The 12,218-nt window shown below is 39.3% G+C and overlaps 1 protein-coding gene across 1 annotated transcript in view; it reads right to left on the reverse strand.

Moving 5' to 3' along the window:
* Positions 1-12,218, reverse strand: part of LOC117357291 (kinesin-like protein KIF28P) — a 114,842-nt gene that overhangs the window by 58,170 nt on the left and 44,454 nt on the right. Inside the window, exons 7-10 of the mRNA XM_033937659.1 lie at positions 9,955-10,066; positions 8,585-8,652; positions 3,952-4,094; positions 2,211-2,332 (exon numbers count right to left, since the gene is read on the reverse strand). Of these exons, the coding sequence (XP_033793550.1) occupies positions 2,211-2,332; positions 3,952-4,094; positions 8,585-8,652; positions 9,955-10,066 (445 nt within the window). The remainder of the gene's footprint in view (positions 1-2,210; positions 2,333-3,951; positions 4,095-8,584; positions 8,653-9,954; positions 10,067-12,218) is intronic.

Genomic DNA, 12,218 nt, shown 5'->3' on the forward strand with positions numbered 1-12,218 from the left:
GAGAAAGATGGCCTGGATTCCATCCCATGCACTGGTGGTACAGAACAAGAAACGTCACCATTCCTGAGAAGCAAATACCATCTCAAGGGAACCTAAGTTATAAGTGGATGTGCTATGCTATTGAACTGTACTGCTCTGCTATCCACAGTGATAGGCATCTGACTGAAGGAAGGAGAACGGCACTTTTCTCTGAGCTATGGGTGCTAAGCTGCAGAGATATCGTAAATAATTACGGTAAATTGCCAATTCTTGCCTCTTGTATTTGATTCCGCCTCTACTACATTGTATTTGGAGCCTAAAGAGACTTGACTTAAGTAAATAGTTGGTTCTGAACCACCATACCGGAGTGAACTAACTTATTGAGAATGGTGTGCAAGCTGCTTACAGCCTCCTGGAGGGTTCCAATCATGGCTCTGGTCCCAACCAATAAATAGGTTTTTTTAAAAAAATGTACAGGGATTATACATACTGTATTCCAAATACACACCAAGCACCCACCTAATGGGGCTAACAAACCTCCAATTACTTATGCTTAATTCAAATATTTTTGTAATAAAACAAAATCAAAGGCATACTGAAACTTTTTGACAGTGTTGGACAATGAAATAGATATTGATTCTTTTTTAATTAGAGATGGAAGTTTAAAATAACAATGAATTTCTGAGGGAAATTTATATAGAAAAGTTCAGGGCCATCTCAAGAGTATCAGACACCCTAGACATTTCTTTGCTGTCAATACTTTTGTAATGACATTGAGAATTTCCTTATAGCATAATTTGAAAGAAAATCAAACTGCTGATCTTCTAGCCCAAATTCCTCTGAGAGCTGTCATGCACAATCACCACCTCTGGGTGGTAAACTAGTGGCACTTTCACATGCTATCAGATATTGATCATGCCCAATGCCACATGGTTCATTTTCTACATTTATATGTTCCTCTTTCTCTTCTTTGATTAGTTAAATGTAGGCAACACTCAGAGTATCCCTTCCTTACTAGGGCAGCCCACTTAAGAGCCATGCCATAAGCCCAAAGTGTTCTTGATTCTTGATGGGGACCAGACCCTGAGTCAGGAGATCCACCTGAACTGTCAATCTGAGGTCTTCGTCTCTCTGTAGATGAACTAGGTATGCAAATCACAGTCTACGGGGCCAACCAGGTGTCACTAGGACTACCATCCCCAGATGATACACAATCCTGGGAATGACTCAACCTAGCATGGGTCACTGGGGAAATACTTACAAGAGCCCCTTCTCTGGCCATGGCTGAACTAACGTATCCAATTCTGTGCTTCTGTGCTCGCGTCATCGGCTCTAAGACAGATCCCACCTTGAGGCCATCAGATCAATCAGTGAGAGCCCCCACTGCCAGACAATGGTGTCTAACGCTTGTGGGCACAGTGACCATTCCCTGGGGTTGAGAGCCTGCTGAGTAAGATAGTCGCCCTGAACATTCTCCACTCCTGCAACATGTGTGGCTGAGAGAGCCTATAGATGAGCTTCTGCCCACCAAGGTCCTGAAGGGAATAGACTTAGTAGATAAGGACAGGTTGTTCACCCTTTCCAAGGTAGGGAGAACGAGAGGACACTCTCTAAAGTTAAAAGGGGATAGATTCCATATGAACGTAAGGAAGTTCTTCTTCACCCAGAGAGTGGTAGAAAACTGGAACACTCTTCCGGAGTCTGTCATAGGGGAAAACACCCTCCAGGGATTCAAGACAAAGTTAGACAAGTTCCTGCTGAACCGGAACGTCCGCAGGTAGGGCTAGTCTCAGCTAGGGCACTGGTCTTTGACCAGAGGGCCGCCACGTGAGCGGACTGCTGGGCACGATGGACCACTGGTCTGACCCAGCAGTGCCAATTCTTATGTTCTTATGTAAGAGAGGAGCTGGATTCCTAGGCATGATGAGGTGTTTCTGGTGTCTACTTGTCATTTGACATGCATGTTGTGGAAGGAGTGAGAAGGATTAGAGGGCAGAGAGGAGAAGAGATGCTGGCACCCCCATCAAGATGGCGCCTGGGACGGTCCACACCCCCCCCCCTTTACTACGCCACTGGCTGGTATGTATGGACAGACTGAAGAGGCTGTAAGGTCTTTATCTGTCGTCATATGATCCCTTAAAATTTATATAAGGATAATTTAGTACAGTGCCCTAAAATGTTAAGTATACACTAATATCTGACAACTCTGGCTCTTCCTGACAGGTACATACTTGAGTAACTGCAGCATATTGTTGCTCCCATTCCTTCCGAGCCTCCTCCAGCTGCTGTTCCCATGTAACCTCTATAGCCTGAATGCGCAGCTCGTTTTCAGTCAGCAAATGGTGTAACTCTTCTGCAAAAAAAGACAGCCTAATCCAGGAGATGTATATTTTAAGATTAGCAGATTTTTTGGTTTGCAATTCTGGGGCACCTGGGCTAGGCAAGATTGGGCAGAGGCCTTCCCTGGGCAACTTTATACCACAAAAATTATTATTTACTGAAATATTCAATTCCTTTGCATCATGAAAGTACATTCTTTGTTTCTTACCCAGAAATGTCTGATTCAGTTCTAAACAAAGTCCTAAACTAATGTCCCATATGACTACCAAATAGAAGAGAATGAATTATACAATGAAAAAGCTAAATAGGCTGACAAAATCCAGCTCTTTCCAACATGTAATCATTAGATGGGGCATGTATGTTCAGGTTCTGAAACTTAGAACTGGGTCCCAAGATGGCTATTTTTATTGTCCGATACCTAATAGTAAGAACTCGGAGTCTCAAGGGCCACACAGAGAGTGTGAAGCCAGTCTCGTGAGAGAAGCTCCATCACTGTGGCACAGGAAGCCAATGGCATGCTATTAAGCACTGTTCTGCTGCTGGCAGAAAGGAAACAGAGGGTTGGAAGACACCGAAGAGTCACTTATAGCACATGGGAGGTACTGGCAAGGGGAAAAGGTTCTGTGCTTCTATCCCCTACTGGTGTAGTGTAGGGGACGGGAGGTTGTAGCGGACCATGGAACTTGGGGGATACTCCTTTAAATCTGAAGATGCTCCCCTCAAATTGAACACACATGGTATCATTAACCAATAAAGTAATTTTGGAAGCTAGTACCTCTCCCTCAGCGCGGGACAGAAAACGGTGCTGCTCTCTACTTTCTTTCACTTCCTAAATGTTGATGACATCATAAACCATGGGATTTGGGGTAAGGATGGCAGCAATAGGCTTCTTTCAACATGCATGTTGAATGTCTCATGCTTCGGTTCTCTCCCTTTCCTCAAGTGCTTCCCCCCCACCCCCTCCTCTTATGTGCAAGGTAGAAAGAATTAAGATTTGGTCCAGTTGGCTCCTTTCATTTGGTTTATTTTAAGGAAAACTGTAAATGCCTGCACTATTCATTTTTTTTAAAAAAAACCAAATGTGTATCCTAAATAAAAGTGTAAACTGTTATTATTTAATTTGGTTTGGGGCCCATTGACATCCTTTGTTACTTTAACATAGTTGTCTTGGTTTAAATTTTTTGTTTATTTTTATACATGTCCAGGATGGGGAGGGTGGGTGGGGGGATATCTTTTTGGTTTATTTCTTGATTAAATTGGTGGAGGGGAGGGATATTTATTTTCTGCATTGTTATTAATGGAATTTAAGTGCTTATTTTGTTATTAACGTCTGTATAATTTATGGCACTTTGTATTAGCTTTGAAAATTAATAAAGATTTTTTTTTTTTTTTAAGTGTAAACTGCTCAGTGATCCTAATTTTTTTAGAACTTTTATTTGGTTCTGTAAGGTAATTTTCTGGAAAATCATGATGATTTTAAACTACTGGATTACTGTATAACATTTTCAGATGAAGTACAAAAACATTGTACAAACATGTATGCACAGAAATATCATGTATGCATTTGGTCCATTTCTAGTACTGCATATTACGTAGACGTGTTCCATTCATTTTCCAGTATACTGTACACACTTGTCTCTTTCTCCACTCTTTTCCCTGAACTCTTGAGCCCAGCCAGCCTGGACAGCAGTTTGTTATTTTCAGCCTTTAAGTCTCGAATGAGTTTCTGGGTGGGAGTCGCATTCACCACTGCTTTGTTCTCGATTTTCTTGGCTCTTTTACATCAGAAATGAAAACAAAAATTTTTTTTAAAAAATACTATAAATATGTTTTATAAATCTTTATTCATTTTCTTATGTTACAACAAGTGTTTTTAAATAAATTCATTATAAACTTGAATAAACACACTTGATTAACTCACATATTAATATCAAATTTAACATTTCTTTAGAAAATCAATATATTATAAAGTTATAATATTTTGTAAGAAATTTAAATTTATACAATTATTATTGAATATAATAATCCCCCTTCCCTCCCTCCCTCCCTATCAATATTGCATAGAAGGGATGGGGGAGGGGATGGGATATTATTATATTAACTACGAATATATAAATTTAGTTTTCTGAAATATTAGTATGAATTTATATTTTTTTTTTGATGTAACATATGAAAATGAATAAAAAATACTATAAATATGATCAAATATAATAGACGTTAGTTGATCGTTATTCCATAAGGCTCTGCGCAGAAAGAAGTTGCCAAACTTCCTGCTCAGAAATAACCTTGGGGTCCTTTTTTTAAGGCGCACTAAAGATTAATAATAATGGATGCCTTAGTATTTAGTGTGTGCTAATCTTTAGTGCGCCTTAATAAAAGGACCCCCTTGTTTAAAAAAAAATCTAACCAGTTTTTCCTGCTACACCGGGCTTCTGACTAATTAGAACTGACCCTGTAAGTGCCTGGTTAGGTACTTGGCTGTTAAATATACATTTTACTCTCCAAAACACTTGAAGCAGTTTCTAGATATTAAGAGAATCGTTAAGGAATGATTGGAAAGGGGACTGTTTAGAATCATTTACTCGTTGATTTAGGCTGAGGTCTCCTTTTATCAAGGCGCGCTACGGGGGTTAGCGCGTCGGACATTTCATCACGCGCTAACCCCCGCCGCAGCCTAAAATCCTAACGCCTCGTCAACGGAGGCGTTAAGTACTAGCGCGGCAGGCGGTTTAACGTACGGTATTCCGCGCGTTAAACCGCTACCGCGCCTTTGTAAAAGGACCCCTACGCCTTTTCTGCAAATGATTATGTACTTAATATCTCCTTGTTATATATGTTGACTACCCCTATCACTATTGTAGTCTAAGAAAGGGGATAAGATTTGGATATATTATATAATAATTAAAAAAAAAAAAAAAATTCTTTATTGATTTTCAAATTTTGACAGTGCAATACAAATATATTAAACATGAGCATTATACATAATGCACTTAAAATTCACAAAATTAATACATTACCAATCCTTTTCTCCCTCCCTTCCTCACATAACTATTACACTGCATACGCATATATTATTGCAATATTATAGATAAATACCTTTAGCAATCCCAAATACCTTCCCCTCCCCCCATCCCCGGATGTGTAAGGAATCTGTAAAAAGGGAGATACCCGACATTCATTGCAATTCAACATATGCAGTCAATGGGCTCCACACCTTATTGAATGTCATACTAGACCCCAAACACTCCGCATTCATTCTCTTATATTTATATGTGGAACAAATATTTGCCCACCAAAATGTGTAATTATGTCTGTCGTAACACGCCTAATCATCTGGATGGCTATTCCGGTCATAATCAAGAACAGCCAGCTTTAAAAAGAGCTGCCTCAGTGCTGTAATAGTCTTTTAGAGAATACTTAGTTATGAGATTTTAATAAAAATTTAATGAAACACTAAAATTTGATGAATTGTTTAAGAGTTAGGTTAGATTAAATAAGAAGACATTAATTAGGAATTAATTTATGAATTATCAATAAAGCAATTAATTAAGTAAATGAATTGATAGTTTAAATAATGGTAGGAAGGACGGGTTCAAACCTGTGATGTCATCAGGAGTAGAGAAAAAACTCTTTCTTCTCTTGAAAGAAATTCCAGTATGAGATAAATTACTCCATTTTCTGAGGCTTGTTCCTGTCAGTATTATTTAGTTTAAGGAAGTTAGGAAAAATTTTCTCTACAATTTAGTTTGTTCTTTCAATGGTTTTGTTGTTTTAAAAATAAATGATGCTACATAATTATAAAATGCTGGAGCCGCGGACCATGTCAACTACAAAACTTTTAAGACTCCTAAGGCAGACCATTCTGGCCGAAACATGTACATGTCGAGTCATTGAGTTGTTGGATGAATTAAAGGATATTTCCACCATACATTTGAGACCACCAGTCTGGATAGGACATTTCCACTTCTTGTCTTGCGATCTTGTTTTTGTGGATTTGACTTTCTTGTTTTATATTGCTAAAAAGCACGCTATACTTTAAAAAAAAAAAAAAAAGCCTAACGTGGCTTCATAAAAGGGGGATCAAGTATGACCATGCATTTACATGGATACTTAAGGAGGAAAGATCATCTGATTTACTGAATTCTAGGATGCAACAGCAAAATTTGCTTTTGTTCCCATTATCTCTAGAGGTATCTGGAAACATCCAGATTTTCCTATTGTAAAATAAATTTTTGCCTGTATTTGAAATACATTTTTAAAAGCTCGTCTCTGTTCATAGTCAAAGACAAAGTCACCATAAAGTTGAAACCATGGTCATTTCTTGCTCAGCTAATTTGGTCATTTCTTGCTTCTGCTAATTTGTCAAATCCAAGTCTCGTGAAATATCCTCTGGAGAACTTTCCTGAGTTATCCACTGTTGAACACTGTCTTTGATTCTGGGAATTTTTCAATGGTAGGTAATGAACTTTCAAACACAATGGTATATTACTCTCAGGAATTTCCAAAACCTCCATGTTGTTCATTCTTTGTTTCTATCTATATTATCTGAACTGAGTATAGTGGGAACTTTACCATTTGTTTAGATCTTTTATACAAAATCACTTGTACTTTGTGACAACTTCTCTGTCTTCATCAACTTATCCATTGCTTTATGGGGTCCCTCAGGGGTTTATCCTTTGCCCTCTTTTGTTTAACTTGCTCATAAGTCTTCTGGTGACCATTATACAGGATTACTCTTATGCCAATTACATTTTCATGATTTTTATGCCACACTGGTCAACTCTGATCTCTCCTTGCTTCAGTGATGCTTGAATTTGATTACTCAGTGGTTTCAAGATCACCATCTTAAAATCAATTAATCAAAACTGACAGGGTGCCGGTTACAGAATCGTGGCTTTAGGGAGTCCCTACCACTCAGCTAATTGGGGGTAGGGGGGGTGGAATTCAACTGCCGCGATCGGCTGCTGCACAGATAAGCGGCAAAGATAAGCGGCTGAAAGGTAGGCCAGGTTTTCAGCTGCCTATTTTGGCATGATTCACGGCTGGGCAGCCGCTTTAGCCTGCCTACCGCCACTTACGGCATTGGCAATGCCTACTTTGGCATTCCGCGGCTAGCCGTATTTCCAGCGGCCATTTCAGCCGCCTTTTATTTAGGCATCAGTAGGCACTTCAACTCTACTGTTTCTGACTGCATTTTTCAAATATTTAGGCATCAGCAGAGCTCCTACTAACACCTAAATTTAAGCGCTGGTTATAGAATTTCCCCCTAAATGTCTAATTTCATTTTTTAATTTTTGACCTTGAAGTTTTACCCTGCTTCTTTTTACCTCCAGCTTAGCTGAAACCAGGGTTTGGTCTGATGCCATGAGCCTTCATTCACAACTACCTATGTGTTTTTCCTTCTGTATCCTCAACATACAAAGCGAAGGACCATGCACCAGGGTTTCTTGTGGAGCCCTGAAATCATGGGTCCTGATTCCAATCACTAGGTGTCACCCATAAGAAATGACCATCTCCAGAGTCCAGTCTCAGCTGATACAGAAAGCAGAAGCTCAACTCTGGAACCTTCCTATGACAGTACACAGTGTTTACTACCTGAGCCACTGGGCCAGCTTACAGGTTTTGTTTTCCCACAGGCTGTGTACTGTGATGACAGACATTCTTGGTCTGATACCCATGTTCCAGGGAATATCATTTGCATAATTAGTTCAACATGATCAGTGGGATCCAGGCGTGTAACTGAGGCAATGCATCTGCCTGCTTGAGAGGCAGAAGGGATTGTGCAAAGCTTGAGCATCTTCTGGCTCTACTGTGGCACAGACATACTGAGCCCTAGAAGAGGATCATCAACTCCACCAGCAAATGCACAGCTTTATCTGCTGCATGGGGCACTCGATGAGGATAAGTGGGGAGGAGAAAGATAAATAATGTAAGATATTGTGGCAACTCAACTTCAAATGTTTTCTATTGCTGGGGAATGCCATATTGGAATAAGCTTACTGGTCAACTAAAATTATGCACAGATGATTATAGCTTTATGATGATGTTGAAAACTAAACTTTTGAGTCGTCTTTCCTGACGTGGTTTGGGCATTTTGGTAACATGTCATTAAATATGTCATTGAAGAATTTGTAGGTCTTATTTCCTATGTTTTTTGATAGTTTTTAAGAGTGATTTGTATACAATGTCTTTTAAATAAAATAAAATAAAATTAGATAACAAGATATAAACATTTCTGTCAATTACATGAAAAAGATTTCACTACCTTTCAGCATATCGTAAAGTTGATAAAGTCTCTTCATAGCAAATATCTGCTGGGCTTATGGCTGCAACCTGTAAGTACACATGCACTTTAGGATTTTGAAACTTATTTTTAGAGTCTTGAGAAGCACTTTCTAACTTTTTAGCACTGAGTACATGTTTCCCCCTTACAATAGCTGATGAGCAGGGCCAGACTTCCGTCATGAGTGCCTGCAAACAATGAAGCATGTCCTCCACTCTTCCCTTCCATCCAGACCCTGCCCTTTTCCCGCATTCCCTCCCACCCCCTTACTTAGCCCTCTGTTCTGTTCCAACCGTAAGCCGCGTCTGGAGAGCCTCCGAGCATGTGCGGATGCCTGTGACATCATCCATACATGCTCAGAGGCCCTCTAGATGCAGCTGGGAAGTTGGGGGGCTTTTCATAACCCAGACAAACTACTGGGTTTTGGAAAGTCCGTCCGGGCACCCAGATGGTCCTCTAAAAAGAGAACATGTCTGGATTTTCCTGGACATCTAGTAACCTTAGGTAAAACTCCAATACCTTTTTTGGTAAACACTGAGGTCATTTTCTGCTATGACCTTTTATCTCAACACCCCTTTTACCTCTTTGTCCTCAAATGACCAGCAGACTCCCTAAAAGGCTTCTGACTGAACATACCTGAATTTTATTTTGAGTTCTGACTCTCTAGCAATGTTTTTTTTCAATGTGGGTTCTATATGTTCTAATTCTCTTTTGGCTTGCCTTATTGATGCTTTACTTCTTACTTGCCAACGCATACACTCTTTCATATTTTATATACCCCTCTATGCCATGCTCCCATAGCCCCAAATATACCTCTACATCCCTAAACATGTATGTTCCACCCACATAGATATACCCCCTATATACAACCCCCATGTACAACACTACAACGCTTCCCATACCCATACTTCTACTTCCATAACCATACTTCTATTTTAGAAAGGCCCTACCTTCTGGAATTCTCTCCCCAATCACAAAAGACGTCAGATTTAAAACTGACATAAAGACCTTTCTATTTGAAGATGCATTCTCATAAGCCAATTACCCCGTATTAGCTCAGGGGCCGGATTTTAGATGCTATGGAACATTCTGGATAGTGCTACTATGATAATGTAATACTATCCTCTCCGCTTTCCCTTTTTCTTAATAGAATTCTTTTCAATGATTCTATATTATAAAATTTCCTTGACAGACACCGATGGGCAGTATAACAATAAAGAAACTTGAAAGCACACCCAAAAAGCTACACCTTCTACATGCTTTCCCTACTACAATGGTTTTGTTTTTTTTCTTTTTTAAAGAAAGTACTGGCTTAATATTTGCCATGATTAAGATCTACAAAATCACTTTACCATAATAGTCTTGCTGTTTCCTCCCAGAGCTGGCTGTAGAAGTTTTGTAAGCACAGAGTCTCGGTATGGTATATACACAGTCTTCTTCCCCATTGCTGCTTCAGCCAGAGCACTAGAAGAAACACACAATGGCATCATGGGAAAAAGTGCTTTATGCAAATCTTACTCAATGTCTTTAATTCCCCTCTCTACTGCCTCTGTATCCCGCATTTATTTGCTACATTTCTAATTAGCCTAGCTGTTGAACTGACACAGGCTCAAATTCAGACTTTGGGATCTCCTGCAGTCCGTGGCGATACTGGAAATTCAATGCCGGTGTCATATCCAGCCACTGGCATTGAATTTCTGGTCCATTTTGGGCTGAGACATAGCTGGCCAATATTCAATTTTAGGCAGTTGTCTTTGGCCGCTGAACTTAGCCAGGGAGCAGCTGAATTTTGTTGGCGACCAGCTATGTAGCACATCAGCCAGCCGCCAGCCAATCCAGAGACTGGGATATTTAGCGGATAGCCAGCTGTGTGCTATTTAGATGGCTGGGAGCCATTCCCAGTCGTCCAAATGGCACTGAATGCCAGGCCCACAGCCTTTGGCTAGAAGCGATAAGCAGGAGCTCCTTATGAAACCTAGACACTTGTACCCATAACCTGGCCACTAGGTGTTTCCACTGACTCAAGGAGCAGAAGCCAGGATTTGGGGGATCAAAACCAGGGCTCCTGCAGACAGTGATGCAGCATTGCCACAAAGCCACCAGGCTGTTCCAGATGAGATCTTTTTTTGAGTACCTATTAAAATACCTCTTACTATGTATAACTATGATTAGAATCAATAATGAATGTGAATAAATATCTTTTTATTGGACGGCATTTCTTCTACTCTTTCCCATCCGGTATACATCAGAGAAGCAGGCTATGCTATGCTTATTTATTTATTTGGATTTATATCCTAACCCCCCAGAAGAGCTCAGAATGGGTTACAAGTTTACATACATAATAAAACATAACAGTATAAAAAAGTAAAACGTGAGAGTAGATGATTGTGACATGATAGGACAATACATAGGGGAGCCATGATAGTACTCAAAAGCATGGCAATGCTTAATAGGATATGACTTGACAAGACCTCATCCAGCATGGAGTGGTGATGTTATGAGTTTGGTACATTATAATGCCTGGCTATACGAAGTGTGGTAAGGCAGTACATAACAGAGCAGTAGGATGCATGACAGTGCATGGTATAGCTATTGGCTTCCATGTCTTTGCATATGCAGATGACATTCAGCTTATACATCAGCTAGAATATAATAACCCTGACGAAATAACATCTGTCAATAGGAAACTTGAGCTTGTCCATCAATGGCTCGAGACTAACCGATTAGCCTTAAACATTGAAAAAACTAAGGTTATGTTTTTCCCATGGAAGGATGACCAAAAGCTGCTTTCTCCTATTACCATTAAAGGCTCAACCTTACAACTAACAAGTAGCATTAAGATCCTAGGAGTTATCTTTGATAATAAACTCACTTACCACGAACATATCAATAGCATTGTTAGATCCACATTTTTTAGACTACGGCAAATTCGTTCAGTTTCAAAATTTCTATCCCCTAAATCCATAAATATTTTAATTCATTTTTTGGTAATTTCGAAAATTGACTATTGTAACGCGTTGTTCAAAGGTATTGCTTTAAAAGAAATCCGTCGTTTACAGATTATACAAAATGCTTCTATAAAACTCATAAAAAAAGCAAAAAAATTCAATCATGTTACTCCACTAATCAGGGAAGCACATTGGCTCCCTGTAGCCCATCGGATAACCTACAAATTAAACTTATTAGTCTTTAAAAGTCTTCTATGTAAATCTCCCTCTTTTATTTACAGAGTTTTGATCCCCTATACTCCAATTAGATTGCTTAGATCTATTGATCAACATTTTCTGACAGTTCCTTCTTTAAAAATTATAAATACACGGCAAAATTCAATCTTTTCCGTCACAGCACCTCAAACCTGGAATTTACTTCCAATCAATATTCGAGAAGAATTAGATTTGGTTAGATTTAAAAGTAAGCTCAAATGCTTTCTTTTTAAAGATGCATTTGACAACTGAAACAACCAGAACGTACGACCTGACTAAAGTTTTTTATAGATCTCATTATATTTACTACTCTTGCCTCCCTTCGCTTTTCCTTCCTAATGTTGTTTACCATATATGTTTTCTTTAACCTTCTCAAAATTGTATTTCTTTCCCTTCTCCTTTCCCTTTGTATC

The sequence above is a fragment of the Geotrypetes seraphini genome, chromosome 3 (assembly GCF_902459505.1).
Source record: "Geotrypetes seraphini chromosome 3, aGeoSer1.1, whole genome shotgun sequence".
Classification (NCBI taxonomy): domain Eukaryota; kingdom Metazoa; phylum Chordata; class Amphibia; order Gymnophiona; family Dermophiidae; genus Geotrypetes; species Geotrypetes seraphini.